Genomic DNA, 21,305 nt, shown 5'->3' on the forward strand with positions numbered 1-21,305 from the left:
GGGCCAAATGTGGCTTGTAGTCAGGAGCTCTGCCCTGGGATGAATGAAGAAGGGTCTCCTATAGGAAAATCTGCCTGGAAGCCTAGAACTGGGTCTGGCCCACCGTGGGTTCATGCTATGGCCAAACAGGGATCAATCCACTTTTATCTCTCTTCTTCCAGTGAGGAATTTCTTGGGGTCTAAACAAAGACATCAGCTTCTGTGGCACTGCCCAGTGGCATGGCTGTATGATGCAGTATTTGCTGAACTTTGGTTATGGGCAGGACTCCAAGTTCCCACCATCCCACCAGCCCACAGCTGACCTTCCTGCTTTCCTTCTCCTCTCTCTGTCTGGCAAAGTTTGTGCAAATCATTTTATCACTATTATTGGGCTGAGAGGCATGTAGTCTGCATCTCTGGAGACTCTGAAGAAGAGGTTGGACTGCTTTGTGGACAATCCACAGCAGTGAGCAAAGGATGGGTACAAAGTACTTTGTTCTGGCTTTCCCATCATTGCCTTCTCCTTAAACATCTCTGGGAAATCCCAATCCACACCTTGAGGAGTGCTCAGCCACATTTTGGTGCCATCTCAGCAAAGGACTAAGTGTAATAAAGCCTGACTCTTTCAAAAGACATTTCTATCTCAAGAAACTTCACCAAAGTACCATCAGCTTTTTGGTAGAGGAAAAGGGAACTTCCAAAGTTAGCAGTTTAGTCACAGTGATGGGACAAACCAGCACAAAACACCCACCTGCTCCTGAACTTGTAAAATCTCTCTTCTCTGCTCCTATGACCACCCTGCCTCAACATTTTGGGAGGGCAGGGGATCCTGCTTTTTGGGGACAGCAGCAGCAGGTTCCTGCTCCATGGTTTCCAAAGTGCTCTGCAGCCTCAGGCTCTCTAGAGGTGCTTCAGAATAAAGATATTCATGGGTGCTTTAAGGCCACAAGGATGCACAAATGGGGTTTGCTGCAGGGTACTCACTGCTGGCTCACTTCCCTGGCTCTGCACATCCCCTCCCTGCTCCAACCCATCTCAGGATCCACAATTTCCAGGCAGCACAAGGTGGGCACCATCTTGAGGAACACCTCCCCACGCTGCCTCCCAGCAAGAAATGGTGATGGCTGTCAGCAAAAGGATGGTCCAGCCTCCCTGCATTGGTTTGCCTGGCAAGGTTTGTGATCTGCAGAATACAGCATGTTCAGGTGTACTCCAGCCTCACAGCAAGGGGATCCTCCATGGGATTGGTCTTCAGAGACACCAAGCAGCCCCAGTCACAGTGGGAGTCATTGCAGCTGCAAGCACTCAGCATCCTTGCTAGGAGAAGCACTCCCTGCCAAACAAGACCTTCCTTTTTAACAGCTTGGATAGAAACTGGAATCCAAAGCTTTCTCCAGATTGCCTCTTGCTGTTTCTAGAATGGCAATTTCTTTTTTTTCCTTTTTTTTTTTTTTTTTCCTATTTTTTTTCTGGTATCCGGGTGCCACCGTTGGAGGGGTCAGGGCAGCCTCATACTTCCAAGCCAGTGAGACCCTGTGTCAGTCAGACCTGGTGATTCCCTGCTGAGGGCACAAAGATGCAGTTTGGAACTCTAGGCACACACAGCAGCAAGCTCAGTTCACATCCTCCCTCCTCCCCATCATCCAGGCAGAGGGCAGCATCTCTGGAGAATATTTTGCTGGGTGAGGGCTACAGGAGCACTGAGCTGTCCTCCATCCACTTTTTCACAGCCCCTCAGTGAAGAACCACGTGAAAACAACCAAGAACTGAACCGAGAGAAAGAAAAACAAAGACAAAAGCACAGCTGGAGCAAGGAGGGCTGAGCAAGAAGGGCTCAGGCTTTAAAAATGATGGAACCCTTCAGCTGAGCTGGTTCAAGGCCGTCGGTGAAAGTGAAGAGGAAATACATCACCTTACGGATCTGGGCTAATTCTGCTATCCTCTCCCCAAATTCCTGGGCATCTGCCTCGTTGCATTCCACCTCCTTGGCTCCTGGCTTCTTCCAGAAGATACCCACTGGGTCCAGCAGCTGCCGATTCATCAGATGGGTGAGATCAGGAGTCCAGTGCTGGGAGGTCCCAGTCACCATCACCTTCCCAGCTCTCTCCAGTTGGATATTCCAGCGGAGGAAGCTGAGGTTGTGCTGTTGGATGAAATCCACTCGGTAAACGTGCTCGTTGGGCTGCAGCAGCTTCTCCCCATCCTGGGGTTTGGTGTTTTTCTGCTGGAGGCTCTGGAATCTCAGCCGCATGCAGCGGGTGAGCTGCTCATCCCAGATGAAGGGCAGCTCCAGCATCCCTGCCTCAGCTGCCATTCCCACAGCTGCTCCTCAGCAAGGTTTAGCTCTCTCCAAGAGGAGATGCAGGAGGAAAACAAAAAGGAATAAAAAAAAAAAGAAAAAAAAAAGCCACCAAGCCCCTAGAGCCCCTCTCCACAGTCCCAGCAGTGCTAAGCAACCCAGGCCAATGACGCAAAACAAGCTCCAGGGCTTCCTCTGGGTGCCCTCTGCCTGATTTGTGGATTTGGAGCTGATGGTGCTGCTGAGCACGATAATCTATAGGGAAGGGATGTCTGATGTCAGCCTCCCTGGCAACCTCCCTGACAACCGTGGCTGGTTTTATCTGCAAGGAAGGCGTGCAGGCAGGGATGTCACCTGGCACTGCCTTTCTCTGAGTTAATGCTTGGAAAGGGTATTCTGGAGGGGTTGGGTCCAAAAGCAGGACTTCCTACAAGGATTAATCAGGTTGCCTGGGCCTTTTTCCGGTCCATCTTTGACTATCAACATGGAGGGAGATGCCACAGCCCCTCCAAGCTCCTCTTTCAAGTGTCTGATCGTGCTCATGCTGAATTATAGAATCACGTTGGAAAAAAAACTTTATGATTATCAAGTCCAACAGTTAATCCAGCTTGGAAAGGTATTCTGGAGGGGTTGGGTCCAACCTGTGTCTCAAAGCAGGACTTCCTACAAGGATTAATCAGGTTGCCTTGGGGCTTTTTCCAGTCTATCTTTGAGTATCAACATGGAGGGCGATGCCACAGCCCCTCCAGGCTCCTCTTTCAGTGTCTGATCGTGCTCATGCTGAATTATAGAATGACGTTGGAAAAAAACCTTTATGATTATCAAGTCCAACAGTTAACCCAGCTTGGAAAGGTATTCTGGAGGGGTTGGGTCCAAAAGCAGGACTTCCTACAAGGATTAATCAGGTTGGCTTGGGGCTTTTTCCAGTCCATCTTTGAGTGTCAGCATGGATGGAGATGCCACAGCCCCTCCAGGCTCCTCTTTCAGTGTCTGATCGTGCTCATGCTGAATTATAGAATGACGTTGGAAAAAAACCTTTATGATTATCAAGCCCAACAGTTAATCCAGCTTGGAAAGGTATTCTGGAGGGGTTGGGTCCAAAAGCAAAACTTCCTACAAGGATTAATCAGGTTGGCTTGGGGCTTTTTCCAGTCCATCTTTGAGTATCAACATGGAGGGCGATGCCACAGCCCCTCCAGGCTCCTCTTTCAGTGTCTGATCGTGCTCATGCTGAATTATAGAATCATGTTGGAAAAAAACCTTTCTGATTATCAAGCCCAACAGTTAACCCAGCACTGCCAAGGCCACCACTACACCATGTCCCTTCAGCACCACATCTCCATGTCTTTTATACACCCCCAAGGATGGGGACTCCACCATTGCCCTGGGCAGCCAGGGAGAGACTGAAGTGAGCCTGAGGGAAGCCTGATGTTCTCTGAGCTCTTGTCCCACTTGTTTATGAGCTTTAAAACAACTGTTGATCCAGCCCTTGGGTCTTAAAAGTTAAAAATGCCTTCAGGTAACCCTGGAGACCTTGTTGAGCTGAGCTACATGTAGCAATAGACTTTGCTTTGACTGCCTTGGTTCTTTTATCCCTTTGTATGGTGGTAAGAGAAGGAGAAATGACTTTGCACATGATGATGAGCAAATTGTGGTGGGGGTCCATTCCTCAGGCACCACCTGATGTTCCTCCCCTGCCCTGTTGAAGCAGAAAATCATCCTTCAGGGCCTCAGACCAATAAAGAACCCCAGCTTCCAGACCAAAATAGACTTTGGGAGCTCAGTGCCCTCAGAGACATCTGGTCATGGCATCCCATCCAAGACTGCCCTGCACTCTGGAAGCAACTGAGAAGGAAGAAGACCAGGGCAGGTGATGGAGATGCAGTTGTCTGCATCACTTGGCTCCAGAGTCTGGCCCCTGTCCCTTGTTAAGCAACAGCAATGTAATCTGGGGGAGCAGAGATCCAGACAATCTGTTAGGGAAAAGCACTGCTGGAAATTATTTAAACCTCCCCAGAAAGCCCAATGTATCTTGAGATAAATCAAAAAGGTCAAGGGAGGTGATTCCCTCTATTCCACTCTTGTGAGACCCTTCTCTGAAGTGTTGGGTCCTGTGCTTGGAGTCTCAACACAAGAAGGAGATGGAGCTGTTGAAATGAGTCCAGAGGAGGCCACAATGATGATCAAAGAGCTGGAGCAGCTTTGCTAAGAGGCTGAGAGAGAGAAAAGAAGACTCCAGGGAGACCTTAGAGCACCTTCCAGTACCTGAAGGGGCTGCAGGAAAGCTGGGGAGGGACTTTAAAAAGGGGCATGGAGTGATGGGATGAGGATGAATGGTTTTAAACTGGAAGAGGGGAGATTTAGATTAGATTTTAGGAAGAAAGTCTTTGCAGTGAGGGTGGTGAGACTCTGGCACAGGATGGCCAGAGAAACTGTGGCTGCCCCATCCCTGGAAGTGTTCAAGGCCATGTTGGAGTGACCTGATCTAGTGGGAGGTGTCCCTGCCTGTGGCAGGGGAGTTGGAACTGGATGATCTTTAAGGTTCCTTCCAGCCCAAAACACTCTGACTCTATGATTTCAAGGCCTTCATTTCTGTTCATGCTCTAATCCCTGCACATCCAGCAGAGGTGCTGTCTCTTTGGACTAAGAGGTTTATCCCTACACTCGACATCCCCCATAACTTTACAGTCAAGGTTATCATTTGCAACTCATCATAAGCCCTCAAAGCACCAGGGAAGTGGTGGATTACCCAACATTGGACATCTTAAGGATTCATCTGGATAGCTAACTGGCCCATCTTGTATGTATCCTAGATTTGCCAAGAGAGGTTGATCAGATGATCCTTGAGGTCCCTCCCAACTTGGAATGCTAGGACTGATCCTAAGATAAGCACCTTACAAGGTGTAAACAAAGGTCCCATCCAATTCACAGGTCTCCAGAAACCTGGCTGACCACACAGCAAATGTAACATCAGTGGGAGCACAACCTTTGGGGAGCTGCAGTCAGCTTTTGCCTTTGCCAGGAAAAAAAAAAATAAATCCCACCTTTCTGAAAGGGAGCCAGGTAAAAGAAGACTCTCTGAGAGTTAAAGGCATGGAAAAAGCAAAGTCCCAAACACCCCCAGCCAAATTGTCAAGGGAGGAAAAGCAATGCAATTGGCAAACTGAAATAATGAGGTGTCCAAAGGGACCTGGTTCTGTTGGGCTGGCATTTCCCAGGGCAGGGTTGGAAGTGAATGGTGAGGAGGGAAGACAACTCAGCCCCCTTGCCCTTGGGACACAGAAGGCTCAGGCTAAACAAGACCTGGAACCCCTCCTGGCACCACAGACACCATGGGAGGAAACCTTACAGCTTACCCAGAAACCAGCAACAACTGCTCTGCTCCCATACAAAGGAAAACCTTGATTTTAAGAGAAAAGGGAGATGCAGCAAACACAAATCCCTGAGCTTAGTGTTCACCATCAGAAAAGGACCACAGCAAACAGAGCCCAAGGAAAAGTGAAGGGTGGAGGGACTCCTTTTGGGTCCACTGCAGTAGGAGGCTGGGGGGTGAAGCAGGTGATGCCTTTGGTGGCTGCCTTTTGCAGTAAAATCTCAGAAAAGGTGCTTGCAGCTTGTTCTCTTGCCCTTTGAAGAACTCACCCATCTTGGTTTTCACAGGACTGACTCCTTTTGTAGCTGAAGACTGAGTGGAGATGGGCACAGAATGGCCAAGGATGTGGCACTCAGCATCTCCTCTCTTCCTATACCTCTGTGGATTTTTTGGGCAGCTTGGGAGAGACATTAATACCCTCAACAATTCCTACCTGCCCCAAAATAAGGTATCTCATTGCCAAAAGAGCAGCCAAAAAGAAGTAACACCATGGGAACCACAGAAATGGGGCCAAACACTGCAGGTACTGAGCATTATGAATTTTGTTTGTGGTTTTCAGGTTATTTTGGAGTGGGGAGGGTCAGATTTGTGATCTGGAGGGTAGGCTGGGGCTTGATTTGCTTATAGAATCATAGAATCATTTGGAAAAGACCTTTAAGATCATCAGCTCCAACCATTAACCCAGCACTGCCAAGGCCATCACTAAACTTTGTCCCTCAGCACCTCATCTTTAAACACCTCAAGGAATGGTGACTCCAGCACTGCCCTGGGCATCCTGGTTAAGGAAAAAGTGGCCAAAATCTTGGCTTGAGTGTGACTGTAGCTATGATGAGTGAATTCCCCTTGAAAGACAGTCCTGGCAGGGAGGTTTTTGCACACCAAGTCTTTCAGGACCTGAGGCATCCCTAAAGAACTCGTTTTTGGGTTGGACAAATACAACGTGAGGCCAAAGTGTTGAAGAAGATGCTTTTCCCTGTCTCAGGGAACCACTTACCTTCTGCCACAGAGATTCCCGGGATGCCAAGGAGGAGCAGGCAGCCACGAACCAGCAGTTTCCAACCTGGCCCTGGTGTAAGTCATGAGAGCTGATCCCATCCACAAAGAGATGTGGATCATCACAGATTTCCTGGGGGGCAGGAGAAAAACACACACATTTGGTAAGTGTCCTGGTTTGGGCCAGGGTAAAGGTGATTTTCTGTCTTGTACTTCTGCTTTCAGCTGAGTCTCTTGTAAGCAGCTGCACTGCTGAAATGAACAGCAAGTTTCTCAGGCAGTGGCTGCTGCTGGGACTGATAACACTTGATGTTTATAGTTACAGCCAGAGCCTGGGGTGCAGAACCAGGGACACTGCTCAGCTCTGAGGAACATTTTGCCCTCCAGAAGGAGTCAAGAGGTCCCACCTGCAGCCCTGCTTTGGGGAGGAATGGACAAGATAGATGCCAGAATTGACCAAACAGAGGATTCCATCCCATCCACCTCATCCTCAGGATAAACTGGAGGGATCAGAAGGGTCAAATCCCTTCCTGCTTCCCCTTCTTCCCCTCTCCCTGTCTGCTTGGGCATCCTGGGAGGATTCCATCCATTCCTCTGCCTGTGGTCCTGATCCATCCCAGCCTGAATCTGTGTGTTCCTGCCTCCAGCTCCCAACTGCTGCTGACTCCAGGATTCCAGCCTGGATTTTCCCAGGGCTGCCCTGCAGCCTTGGTGGTGACGTGAGAGTTATTGGGGGGAAGGGGGAAGGAACGTGGGATCAATTTTCCTGTCTATTTGTATAGATTTAGTCATTTTTCCTATTTATCATTCCTGTTTCATTCAAGCTGTGTAGTTCAGTTTCCAACCCATCAGTCTCTCTCCCTTATTCTCTCTCTTTTCTTTATCAGGGAGGAGAGAGACATTAATAGCATCTGTTATTTGGTTTAATTGCCAGGACAGTGTTAAACCCTGACAGTAAGCAAGGAGCAAGGCTTCCTGGCAAAGGAAAAACTCTTGCTTTCCTCCTCAGGCTCCATTTAAATCCCACCTGCAGCTTTCTGCTGGTACTGCTCATCACATTGGTGGCCGGAGGACCCTGTCCTGCTTTCTGCTCTCACCAGGACATGGACAACATCACTACCAGACCTACTCCCTGTCCTGTTTCAGCACTAGCACAGTTTTGCTCTAATTTTCACACCATTATATCCCAAGTCACCCATCCCCTCTTCCAAGTCCACCCTTTGGTATCTCCTAAGCCCTTGAGGTCTCCCTACAGCATGAGGAAGTGCATCACCCAAAGCCCACACCTACCAAACAGGAGCTTGTGGATCCTTCAAAAAAAACCCCAAAACACAGCCCTTCAGGAGCAGGTCAGAGTCAGGAATTCTGATGAGGAATGGCAATGCCTAAATCAGAAAGTTCACCCAGGAAAGCTCAACAGAGGTTGAGGGCTGTGGACACAAAAAGAGAAGTGTCCTCACCCAGCAGGTCTCTCCTTCCAGACCTTCACACAGCAGATGGATAAAAAACTGGTGAGCCAAGAGTTTTGCAGCTGGGCCAGGAGGATTAAACTCACTCTGACACTGAAAGCAGCATGATGGATTCTGCATGGGCACCAAGAACAGAGAAACTTGGGTGGGAGACAGCTAGGAGGTGAGCTGATCCCTCCCAACACATCACCTTTCCTCTGCCAGGCTCCTGCCAGGCTGCTGTCCCTTTTTCCTGCTCCCCCTTAGCCCCTTCCCAAGAAAGCACTTAAATGAGAGTCTTGAGCAACTTTTAGTTTTTAATCTTTTCTTCCAGTAAATCCATTTCAGGAGGCCATGTCCAGATGGAGGTTGGAAGCATGTGGGACAGACAAAAAGCTGAAAGAATCTTTTTCCACTTTACTATTGTCATAGTCACAGAACAGTTTGGTTTGGAAGGGACCTTGTAGATCATCCAGTTCCAACCTCCCTGCCATGTGCAGGGACCCCTCCCACAGCCCAGGTTGCTCCAAGCCCCATCCAACCTGGGCTGAGACACTGCCAGGGATGGGGCAGCCACAGCTTCTCTGGGCAACCTGGGACAGAGGCTCAGCACCCTCATAGCAAAGAATTTCTTCATCATATCTCCTCTAAATCTCCCCTCTGCCAGTTTGAAACCTTTCTCCCTATTCCTACCACTCCAGGCCCTATAATAAAATCTCTCCCCAGGTTTCCTGGAGCCCCTTCAGGCACTGGAAGATGCTCTAAGGTGTCCTTGGGGTCTTCTCTTCTCCAGGCTGAACAACCCCGAATCTCTCCCCCTCGCTCCAGAGCTGCTCCAACCCTCTGAGCATCTTTGTGGCCTCCTCTGGACTCACTCCAACAGCTCCATGTCCTTTCTATGTTGTGGGCTCCAGAACTGGACCAGGCTGCTTCAAGCCCCATCCAATGGTGTTTAATTTAAGCATCTCATTATGTTTCATTTAAAGGAAGGTAAAGAAAAGCAGATTTTGTGCCTTCTCTCACCCCCCCCCCCTTAAGTCTTCCAGGCTGGCTGCACCCAGAGTAATACATTCCCCCAAACTTTGCACGTAAGGACTTCCATTGCCTCTGCCCATCACAGAGAGGAAGAGGAATTGCTGCTCCATAAGCATCTCCTGCTACTCTCAGCTATCCCAGCCAGCACCATACACCTGAAAAACAACCTCAACTCCATCCAGACACGGGCTGGGCAGGGATCAAGCCCAAGGGAGCAAACTAATTCCCTCCCAGCTGCTGGTGTTGCAGGAGGTTGGGATAAGCACTAGAGGGAAGCAAGCTGCCATCCACCAAAGCCAAGAGGCATCTGAGCTCCTCATTGTGGCTCAGAGATGAGAGGGATGGGAGAGGAACACTGAGATCTACCTCCTGTTTTACACCACCTGCAGGGGTGCTGCATCCATCACCCATCACTTCTGTCAGTGACAGGGATGTCTGCAAGATCAGCTCTTAATGATGCTGCTCTGGGGAGCAGAACCACCTCAAATCCATCTTCTACCCCTGGGGGAACCTGCACATTACGTGGACAAGAAAGTAAGGTAGAAGGTGTCAGATGCTATGGGACCTTTCCTGAGAGCAGAGCTGATTTCAGACTCACAGACTGGTTTAGGCTGGAAGGAACCTTCAAGATCATCCAGTTCCAACCCCCTGCCAATGACAGGGACCCCTCCCACCAGCCCAGGTTGCTCCAAGCCCCATCCAGCCTGGACTTAGACACTTCCAGGGATGGGGCAGCCACAACTTCCCTGGGCAACCTGGTTTCACCACCCTCATAGTGAATTTTTCCTCATGTCTAACCTCTACCTACCCTCTTCCAGTTCAAAGCCATCATCAGGAAAGAATTTGCAAATTAATCCCCCCTTGGTTGATCATTTTTCAGAGGGAAGCCCTGTGTACTCATCAAAAGAGCCTTCCCTGGCAGGGGTGCAACTCATCAGACCCTAATTTCTCAGACCTATGGGAGCAAGGAAGGTTCTGGAATCACTCATGCCAACACCAGCTCCTTCTGCCAACACACTTCTTGTATGACACAGGATCTCTTCCCACAAATGCAGATGGGTCTCTAAGGGTGGATTGTTCCTGGAGGATTCACTCAGGCAGCTCTTCAGGTGTTTCCCATCCAGGCCCACACTGGGATGTCTGTTTTAAGTGGTCCAGTGTGGTTATGGATGAAAGCACATCCCTGCTCTACAACTTCTCAGCCCATAGGCTTTTTTAACCTCCCTCCCTCCTAATGTGCAAAACCTCATGGTTCAGCTTGCAGCTGAACTGGAAGTTTCTCAGGATCACAAAGGTTGCCAAATGTCACAACCCCTCTGCTGGGACAGGGGGTGACAACCTCTCCCTTGGCCCAGGTTCTTGCATGCCAGCTGCCTGGAAAATCTTTGGAGAAGGAGTGATGCTTGGCAAGATTGGCCCAGCATGATATACAGGCTTGGCTGGAAGGAGACATCAGGTGAACACTGCACACAAGTCCCAAAATGGTCACCACATCCTCCCAGGAGACCACACCGAGGGGCAGAGAGGGGTTCTCATGATTCCTTGCAGAGGGAATACCCCCAAGGCACAGGACTGGTCTTGATCCCAGTGGATTCCCTGTGATCCTAAGCAGAGATTCACCAAAATAATGCAGTTACAAAGAACTTCTGGAGATCACCCAGTCCATCCCACCATCTCCAGCAGGTTGTCCAGGACCATGTCCACTCAGGTTTTAAACACCTCTAGGGATGGAGATCCCACAACCTCTCTAGGCAGCCTGTGCAAATGTTTGGTCCACCCTCAAAGTAAAAAAGCTTTTTTCCCATGTTTAAATGGAATTTCCCATTTTTCAGTTTGTGCTCACTCTCTATTGCCCTCTCCACCACTAAGATGTCTGGTTCTGTCTTCTTCAATCCCTGCCATCAGGTTTTTGTTAAAATCCCCCTGAGCCTTCTCCAAGCTGAAAAGTCTCAGCTCTCTCAGCCTCTCCCCATGTCAGATGCTCCAACACTGCTAAGCTGACACAAGCCTCATCTGTGGGTTAGGGTCCCCACTAAAACCTCTGGAGAAGGTTTCCCAAATCCTTTAGCTTCCCAATATTAAACAACGTGGGTTCTTCAGTCCTCCCTGAAGCTGCTGAGCTAAATCTCACACATTTTGGTCCTGATCTAGATGTGTGGCCATCAGTCTGCATGGTGTGCTCTGTCTGTAGTGAGGTGGGACCATGGGGCTGTATATCCCCCAAGGACTTCTTGGACCAGAGTGAATCATAGAATCATAGAACTGGCTGGGTTGGAAGGGACCTCAGAGATCATCAAGTCCAACCCTTGATCCACTACTGCTGCAGTTCCCAGCCCATGGCACTCAGTGCCACATCCAGTCTCTTTGGAAATATCTCCAGACACGGAGAATCCACCCCTTCCCTGGGCAGCCCATTCCAATGCCTGATCACCCTCTCCAGAAAGAAATTCTTTCTAATCTCCAACCTAAACCTCCCCTGGCACAACTTGAGACCATGGCCTCTTGTCTTGCTGAGAGTTGCCTGGGAAAAGAGACCAACCCCCCCCTGGCTCCAACCTCCTTTCAGGGAGTTGCAGAGAGTGATGAGGTCTCCCCTGAGCCTCCTCTTCTCCAGACTGAACACCTCCAGCTCCCTCAGCCTCTCCTCATAGGATCCCTGCTGGATCCCTTCACCAGCCCAGTTGCCTCCTTTGGACCTGCTCCAGCACCTCAATCTCCTTCCTGAACTGAGGGGCCCAGAACTGGACACAGGACTCAAGCTGTGGCCTCACCAGAGCTGAGTATAGGGGCAGAATCCCTTCCCTGGACCTGCTGGCCATGCTGTTCCTGAGCCAGCCCAGGATGCCATTGGGCTTCTTGGCTACCTGGGCACACTGCTGGCTCATGTTCAGCTTCCTGGCAATCCAGACTCCCAGCTCCCTCTCTGTCTGGCTGCCAGAAGCCCTGGGGTGCCATGCAGCATCTTCAGGGTGCACAACACACACAGAGCCATGAAGCACCATGCCCAGAGACAGAGGTGGGTGGCAAACCAGAGACCTGGAGGAACTAGGTCCAAAAAAAGCCAAGAAAAACATTGAAGGTAATTTCCCTTGTCCTGTGGACAGAGCAGAAAGAGAGAGAGAGTTTGGTCTGCAGCCAGCCAGGGCTTGGGGTTTGTATGTGTAAAGGGAGAAGTGGGGATGTGGTGATGACAGAAGGGCATCAGCTTGGTTTCCTCCCCTCCCTCCCATCCAGGAGATTGAAACCAGGTGAGCAACAACATTTACCAAGGTGGGTGCTCCTCCAAAAAGCAAACACCACATCACCCTCCCAGCACCATGACCCTGAGAGAAGAGGGCAGCACAAAAATGTCCACACACAGCCCAGGGACTTTATCAGCCACCCCAGAACCAGCTTAAACAGCCTTGTGGCACCTGCAGCTTCATCAGAGTGAGGATGTCCCATCCTGTCACCTCATCACAGCTAAATCCTGGGTCATGGCTGCTCCAAGCCTGGGCACAGCTGATGGACAGCAAGGAATAAGCAGGGGACAGCCAAAATTTATGGCTGGAAGGAAGCTAAGGCTTCAAAGTGTGTCTCCTACCACCAACCTTGGGCAAGAGGTTCATCCATGCCTCTTTACCCCCCTGGAGAACTTCTTTTGGAGGATCCTAAGCACCATCAGAGATGATTTGTGCTCCCTCAAAGCATCTCCTGAAATGTCCATGGAGCTCCAGGCAACAAAATACAACTTGTGGATGGTCCTCCAGAAAGTTACAGCCTGATCACACAGGGCAGGTCCTGGTGAGTCAAAATCCTGGTGATTTGGTGATTCATATACTCCTGCCCACATCCTTCCTCTTCCAAGGGCCATGGGCCAGAGGAGGAAATCAGATATGGGGTTGGCAGAAGACTTTCAGCTCCTGGGTGGTGAGATGCTGATAGCAGAGGTACCAGCTCTGGTTTACAGCAGCCTAGAAGGGATCTGTGCCAGTTTGTTCCCCCTGGATTTGGGCTTATTGAAGTCCATTAAGGAAAAATAAACCACAAACCAAAACAACAAACCACACCAAAAACCTAATCAGTGTCATTATCTTGCACTTGGTGGTGTCATTTTGCTTCACACCAAAAAGCACTTGGTCTTTTCCTCTGCTCTCCCCTTTGGTACATTTTCCCCAACACAACTTCCTTCCAAATGCATTTAAAGGAGAAAATATCACTTTCATCTTCTCCAGTCACTCCAATTCCACCCAGGGTAATAAATTAGAGGGTAATAAACCCTCTAATTGCTTTTCTAATTGGTGACTGGCTTCTCAGAAAGGTTTCCCAGGGCAGATTTCTGAGCTTCAGATTCACCTGGGGATCTGGATGGTGTCAAACCAGCTGCAGGGAGGGAAAAAGTTAAGAGGGGGGTGGGAAATAACCCTGTGAGATACAGCATCTGCTGCCTGCCAGGAGCATTTTTTTGCTAACAAGGTTTTGCAAGGAGCAGAGCAGTCAAAATGCATCACAGGGCTTGGCTGCTTCAGGAACAGAACTGCAAAATCAGCAAGAAAATCTATTAGCTGAGCTTCCCCCAGCCTGGGCACTGGGGAAACCAAAGGATCTTGTGTCTTAAATGTCACTCACGTGGCCCAAGAGGTGCCCGAACACAGTGAGCAATGGTGACACAGCTGGCACAAAGGTCCCCGTGCTGCCTTGCTCCAGGTCCCTGCATGGGGATTTTGGTTTTGCAAGAAAAGGGCAATTAAAAAATTTCCAGGAGGGTGACATAGGGAAGAGAAATTGTTTGGAATTAAGAAAACCAGGGGGGTTGTGTTTGCAGAGATTCGTGGGCTCACAAAATTGTTTGGGTTGGGTGGGGCCTTTAAAGCTCATCGGGTCCAACATCTTCATCTATATCAGGTTGCTCAGAGCCCCCTCCAACCTGACCTGGAATATTTCCAGGGATGGGGGCATCTACCACCTCTCGGGATATCCTGAGCCAGATTTTCATCACCCTCAGTGTAAAATATTTCTTCCTTATCTCAAGTCTGAATCTCCCCTCTTCCAGATGGATGGATTGACAGGAAGCTGAACAGGAGCCAGCAGTGTGCCCAGGTAGCCAAGAAGCCCAATGGCATCCTGGCCTGGATCAGGAACAGCGTGGCCAGCAGGTCCAGGGAAGGGATTCTGCCCCTGTGCTCAGCTCTGGTGAGGCCACAGCTTGAGTCCTGTGTCCAGTTCTGGGCCCCTCAGCTCAGGAAGGAGATTGAGGTGCTGGAGCAGGTCCAAAGGAGGCAAGTGGGCTGGTGAAGGGATCCAGCAGAGATCCTGTGAGGAGAGGCTGAGGGAGCTGGGGGCATTCAGCCTAAAGAACAGGAGGCTCAGGGGAGACCTCATCACTCTCTCCAACTCCCTGAAAGGAGGTTGGAGCCAGGGGGGGGTTGGTCTCTTTTGCCAGATGACTTTCAACAAGACAAGAGGCCATGGTCTCAAGTTGTGCCAGGGGAGGTTTAGGCTGGAGATTAGAAAGAATTTCTTTATGGAGAGAGTGATCAGACATTGGAATGGGCTGCCCAGGGAAGGGGTGGATTCTCCGTGTCTGGAGATATTTCCAAAGAGACTGGATGTGGCACTCAGTGCCATGGTCTAGCAACCGCAACGGTGGTTCAAGGGTTGGACTTGATGATCTCTGAGGTCCCTTCCAACCCAGCCAATTCTATGATTCTATGATTCTGTGAAACCATCCCCCCTTGTCCTGTCACCACAGGCCCTGCTAAAAATCTGATTCTCAGTGGCTCAGCATCACATACATTGAGGGGTTCATTTTGTTGGTAACATCTGCACTTTGTAAAGATATTTGTGGGGGGGTTTGTTGGTTTTGTGTTGTTTCAGCCAGGCATCCCTAATGCTAATCCACCCAGGGTGTCTCTGTGTGTACACATCTGGATCTCTTATCAGCTCCCACACCACACAGAGGGCGTTGGACACTCCACCCACAGCAAACAGGACTTGGAAAGGGAAGTCACCAAAAAAATACACTCCCCACCACCCCTGACTCTGCTTGGGTAGCTCAGCACCATGCTGTGCTGTTTGTTTTGGCACCAGGAAGAGCTGGGACAAAATTTAAAGGTCAATTTGGAGGCTTAGCAGCCTTGATGGGTTCCTCTGCATTTTCATTTTCTGGATTTCCAACTACAAAGGCAGCAAAGAGAATTCTGTCACAGCAATGAGACCTGGAGGGACACAACAAGCACTGCACCTCCCCAGGAGCAGATGGAGAGGGAGAAGGATTGGAGGGAAACTGAAATAAGTGCAAAGATTTTGTACCCACTGGTCCCATTCCTTCTGCCCACATCCTCCTGTGGCCTTGGAAAGCTTCACCATTGCTCTGCCCAGGACTTTTTGGGTCTCCACCCAGCCAAGAAATCACCACAGCCTGGCTTTTAGCATCTCCATGTATCCAGACACAGCTCTCCTTGGATTGCTTCTCCCACAGTGAGCTGTTTTGATGCCACTAAGAAAAAAATACCCCCTGGCTCCTGACAGCCATGAGATTTGCAGATCTCAGCTCCACAGCAGGAAAGACTTCCCAGGTCTCACTGGAAAACTGGGGGGTGGGATGCTTACAGAAGTGAGATGTGTTCAAGACCAGGCTGGATGGGGCTTGGAGCATCCTAGTCCAGAGGGAGATGTCCCAGGGGTTTGGAACTGGATGATCTTTAAGGTCCCTCCCAACCCAGACCATTTGGTGATTCTATGATGTTCCCCAGGTTACCCCAGCCAGAAGCTGAAGTGTTCCCTCTTGATTTGAGGTCCCAGTCACCACAGGGACCATCATTCCTTTGTGGAAATGCTGTCACCTGGCTCCTTCTCAACCTGAATCACCTGAGCCAGCCTGACCCTTGAAAGTGTAGTCCTGAGAAGTGAGGAACAGGACCTCTGAGTAAACACAGCAGCTCTCAGGGATGGCTCAGCTTGGATCTCCTTCTCTGCTCAGGCTACACTGGGATGTCAGCACCAGCCAGCATTGTTCTTGCTTTAATTATAAGAATTGTTGGTTGTTCTGGTTTCAATTGCAAGTATCTGGGACAATCTGGCACTTTCTGGCCTTGCCTGCTGGGGCAGTGAGTTGAGACAATCCAGTGTCTTGTTCTGGTACAAATACAGTTTGTTGGCATGATCAGGCACTCCTGTCCTGGTTTGGGCCACGATAAAGGTGATTTTCTGTCTTGTACTTTTGCTTTCAGTTGAGTCTCTTTAAGTAGTTGCACTTGCTGAAATGAACAGCAAGTTTCTCAGACAGTGTGTGCTTCTAGGACTGATAACACTTGATGTTTATAGTTACTGCTAGAGACTGGTGTGCAGAGCCAAGGACACTGCTCAGCTCTGAGGAAAACTTTTACCCTCTGGAAGGAGTAAAGAGATCCCACCTGCAGTGCTGCTTTGGGGAGGAATGGACAAGATAGATGCCAGAATTGACCAAACAGAGGATTCCATCCCATATACATCATACTCAGTGTAAATTTGAGGGATCACGAGGGCCAAGCCAGATTTCCTGATTTCCTGCTCCCCTTCCTTCACCCGGCATCATGGAAGGATTCTGTCTGTTTGCCTGCCTGTGCTCCTGATCCGTGCCAGCCTGAATCTGTGTGTTCCTGCCTCCAGCTCCCAACTGCTGCTGACTCCAGGATTCCAGCCTGGACTTTCCCAGGGCTGCCCTGCAGCCTGGGTGGTGATGTGAGAGTTATTGGGGGAAAGGGGGAAGGAACATGGTATCCATTTTCCTGTATATTTGTATATATTTAGTAACTTTTCCTATTTATCATTACTGTTCCATTAAAGCTGTGTAGTTTAGTTTCCAACCCATCAGTCTCTCTCCCTTATTCTCTCTCCTTTCTTTATCAAGGAGGAGAGAGAGATTAATAGAGAGCAGCTGTTATTTGGTTTAATTGCTGGGCCAGTGTTAAACCCTGACAGGGACCATGAACCACAGGCATGAACCATGGGGATGTTTCTTGCACCACTTTTGAGCCACCAATCCTCCCCCTGGATGATGGATGTGATGCTGGGGATGTGTTGGTGAGAAGGGAGGAACCAATTCAAGAGGTCCAAAACCACCCCCTCATCACAGAACTATTGTGAAATCCAGGATGGAGCTGGTGTGGTCATGAGCTCAGCTGTAATGTTTCTGCCTCCAGAAGACATAATTCAGGTTTGGCACTTGTGCCTGCTGAACACTGCCTTGCCTGGATCCCAATTCCTGTGTCTCACTGAAAGCAAATCTGCTAAAAACAGAATTTAGGAAACAAATTCACCCAGGGTTTGTTTTTTTTGTGGGTTTTTTGTGAGTTTGTTGTGGTTTTTTTGTTGAGTTTTTTGGTTCGTTTGGTCTTGGGGTTTGTTTTTTTGGGGGGTTTTGTTTTTGGGGGGTTTTTTTTGGCTTTTTTTTGGGTTTTGGTGTTTTTTTTTTAAATCATCCTAAGAGCCAATAAATAAAAGAACACAAAGGTGCAGAGGAAAATCACTGCCACCTTCCACTGTGCATATCTGAGGCTGAAACTTCCTAACTACTTCTCCTAACTACTTCCTAACTACTTTTCCACAGGGGATCTCCTCCACCTCCTTGGGCCATACTGTCCCAGGGTGAGCAACTGCTCTTGGTTTGTAATTGTGTCACCTCAATCCAAGACCAGGACTTGACCCCACCACAGTCCAAATGAACCCCTGATTGTGCAATGATGATGAAAAGGTTATTATGAGTTCAGGTCATGTAAAGAAGTGATTTCCAGCCCACACCTCTTCTGCTTATTCATACTCTGGGTGTAGCTTTACAAACAAAGAAACTTGTTTTATGAGAAAAACACCCTCTAGAAATGCAGACTCACAAGTTTCTGTTAGCTGGGAGAAGGAACAAAAAGGGACATTATTTAGAGAGAGTTATTTGATATTCAGCCACCAGGAAAAAGCTGAGCTCCTGGTACTGTTGAGAGAAGGAAGAGAAAAGGGACTTGGCAGCAGGGTTGGCCATGAGCACCCCAGTATTAGCTGGCACTGGGTGGTACCTCCAAGGCAGGGTTCAGCAAAAAGGATGAAGATTGTATTTAACAGCTAAGATTTCACATCTTCCCACGAGGCCACGGGCTCAAGTAATGAAATTGAGAGAGATCAACCCCAAGCAAGCTTTATCTCCCATGCACAACATCACTCCCCCTCTGAGGATTTCCTCCTGACCTGCTCGACTTCCCCAGTAACACCAGTGTCCTGGTTTGGGGCAGGATAAAGGTGATTTTCTGTCTTGTACTTCTGCTTTCAGCTGAGTCTCTTGTAAGCAGCTGCACTGCTGAAATGAAGAGCAAGTTTCTCAGGCAGTGGCTGCTGCTGGGACTGATAACACTTGATGTTTATAGTTACAGCCAGAGCCTGGGGTGCAGAACCAGGGACACTGCTCAGCTCTGAGGAACATTTTACCCTCCAGAAGGAGTAAAGAGATCCCAGCTGAACCCCTCCTTTGGGGAGGAAGGGACAAGAGAGATGCCAGAATTGACCAAACAGGATTCCATCCGATCCACCTCATCCTCAGGATAAACTGGAGGGATCACAAGGGTCAAATCCCTTCCTGCTTCCCCTTCTTCCCCTCTCCCTGTCTGCTTGGGCATCCTGGGAGGATTCCATCCATTCCTCTGCCTGTGCTCCTGATCCATCCCAGCCTGAATCTGTGTGTTCCTGCCTCCAGCTCCCAACTGCTGCTGACTCCAGGATTCCAGTCTGGACTTTCCCAGGGCTGCCCTGCAGCCTGGGTGGTGATGTGAGAGTTATTGGGGGAAAGGGGGAGGAACCTGGGATCAATTTTCCTGTAGATTTGCATAGATTTAGTAATTTTTTCCTATTTATCATTCCTGTTTCCTTAAGGCTGTGTAGTTTAGTTCCCAACTCATCAGTCTCTCTCCCTTATTCTCTCCTTCCTTTATCAGGGAGGAGAGGGGGGATTTAATAGAGAGCAGCTGTTAATTGGTTTAATTGCCAGGCCAGTGTTAAACCCTGACAACCAGCAACACGTGGTGTTTCCAGGCAAGATATTGAAGCCTTCAACTCATGGTTACTTTGCTGCCAGTTTACTGGGAGACACAGAGATGTAGGAATGGCAGCAGCAACAGCTCCAAGACAGGAACATGAACCAGCTGGGCCAGCCCTGGGTAGCACGAGGTCTCCAAACAAACTCACTGCTTGGATTTCATCAGCTGCATACCAGGATGGTTGGACTTTCTGTCAGCTTCTCCAGTTATTAAGGACTTGGTTTATATTTTCCATCACTAATTCTAACAAGTTTCATACCTGTGGTATTTGTATCACACCACAGTCAAGCTTTAACCATCCATCCACTCTCCATTAAGATGGTTGGTCCACCCTTTTCCTTCCTTGAAATGCATCACCAAGTGGTGGGTTTTTTTTCTCAGGGATCTAGAAATATCACAGATGTGGGATGCTTTGTTCCACCATCTCTACAAGAACACCCAGGTCACCCTTCCCAAATTGCAGTCTCTTGCCTTGTTGGTCAACACAGCTCCTGGTGGCTCCAGATGTCCCCTGAAGGGGAGAACTGCTTCAACTCACTCTTGCTGACCTGATTTCTTTTTTTTTGAGCTCTGAGTGAGACCCCACCAGCCTCAAAGGCTGGGGAAGTGAGGCCAGCATGTCCCTGCCCCAGGGAAATTGGGAACAGTGATTGAAGAACAGATCTGCTCTGGGGCACCTGAGAAGTCAAGGCCAAAAGGGGATGAAGAAGCCACTTCCATGAGAGCATCACCCTGGGCTGATGCTTTTGGCCCTACTTTCTGTGTCAAAGCCTGGTCCAAAAGTGACCTGGTGGTGGGGTTGTTATAGAGATGAGCATCCAGATGAGGATGTGAAGGGGTCAGCAGATCACACAGGTTAGGACTTCACTCAGGAGGCTTGATCCTGGGGAGCTCAACTCCAGGGCACTGCCCAAACCTAAAGGCTTTGTCCTTTCTCAAGGATGCTTTTTGTTCTAGAATCACAGCATCGTTAAGGTTAAAAAGACCTCTAAGATCACCAAGTCCCACACACCACCATGCCAACTAAACCATGTCCTGAAGTGCCACGTCCACATGCCAGGTTTTTTAGACACCTCCAGGGACAGTATTGCCCCCACTTCCCTGGGCAGCCTGTGCCAATGTCTGACCACTCTTTCCATGAAGAAATTTTTCCTCATGTCCTGTCTGAATTGAGGCCATAATTATCTTAATGGTTGGACTCAATGAGCTTAAAGGGCTTCTCCAGCCAGAACAGTTTTGTGGTTCTGTTCTCCTCCAGCTCCCTGCCTGCCCCAGTTCAAGACTGGCTTGTCCACAGGGGTACAGGGTGTCCCTACAACTCCAGCAGGTGGCAAGTTGGGGAGGGATGGCCACCAGCATGGGTAGGATGGTCAGGTAAGGCAGCACCATCCCAAAGAACTCCTCCCCCCATTGCACAGGGTTTCAGCACATGAAGGTCTAAATGATAGCAATGGGCCAAGGGGGTTTCTTTGAAGACAAAAATCCCACCCTGCCAAGCTCCTCTGCACTGCAAATTACAGCTTCATAAAGAGATTTTTAATCTTTATAGGGCTTTGGGGCAGTGTGTACACATTGTCTGCCTTAAATTATATATAGCAAGAAGAAAAAGGGTGCCCTTCCACTTACTGTCAAATTATGTTGGGGTTTTATGTGAAAAAGGGACACCTTGGAGAATTTAATGCTCCCTCCAAATAACTCAAGAGGGCACCTGTCCTTTGGCAACAGGAAAAGGACAAGCCCTTGCCCTGGGGTGTTTGCAAAGAGAGATGTTGGCTGCTTTTATGCATCCCAGCTCAACCCATTGATGCTCCTGAGCTGGATCCCAGGCTCTGCTGAGTGAGACAAGAAGGAAAGATGATGGAGAGAGGGTTGGTACCTGCTGCTTTATATAGGTGTCCCTCTGCCCCCATCACATAGAATAGGAAGGGACCTCTAAATGCCATCTAATCCAACCTTCCTGCAATAAGCAGGGACACTCTCAGCTAAATCAGGGTGCTCAGAGCCTCCTCAAGCCTCACCTTGAATATCTCCAGGAATTGAGGCCTCAACCACCTCCCAGGGCAACCTATTCCATTTTTCCACTGCCCTCATGGTAAAAAACTTTTCCTAACATCCCATCTAAATCTACTCTTCATATCTGC

At 49.3% G+C, this 21,305-nt stretch overlaps 2 protein-coding genes across 3 annotated transcripts in view; both read right to left on the bottom strand.

The window, feature by feature from the left end:
- The window catches only part of CAPN5 (calpain 5), a 60,271-nt gene that overhangs the window by 16,588 nt on the left and 22,378 nt on the right, over positions 1 to 21,305 (bottom strand). For both annotated transcript variants that reach the window (XM_030466558.1, XM_030466548.1), the window contains exon 3: positions 6,646 to 6,777. In XM_030466558.1, the coding sequence (XP_030322418.1) occupies positions 6,646 to 6,777 (132 nt within the window). The remainder of the gene's footprint in view (positions 1 to 6,645; positions 6,778 to 21,305) is intronic.
- OMP (olfactory marker protein) lies at positions 1,456 to 2,359 on the bottom strand. Its single transcript, XM_008495196.2, has one exon. The coding sequence runs from the start codon at positions 2,291 to 2,293 to the stop codon at positions 1,814 to 1,816; it is 480 nt and encodes a 159-aa protein (XP_008493418.2). The 5' UTR covers positions 2,294 to 2,359; the 3' UTR covers positions 1,456 to 1,813.

Source organism: Calypte anna, chromosome 1 (genome assembly GCF_003957555.1).
Source record: "Calypte anna isolate BGI_N300 chromosome 1, bCalAnn1_v1.p, whole genome shotgun sequence".
NCBI lineage: Eukaryota > Metazoa > Chordata > Aves > Apodiformes > Trochilidae > Calypte > Calypte anna.

Bases quoted from the DNA above. Each gene is read 5' to 3' on its own strand.
- OMP (XM_008495196.2), bottom strand. From the start codon at position 2,293: ATGGCAGCTGAGGCAGGGATGCTGGAGCTGCCCTTCATCTGGGATGAG.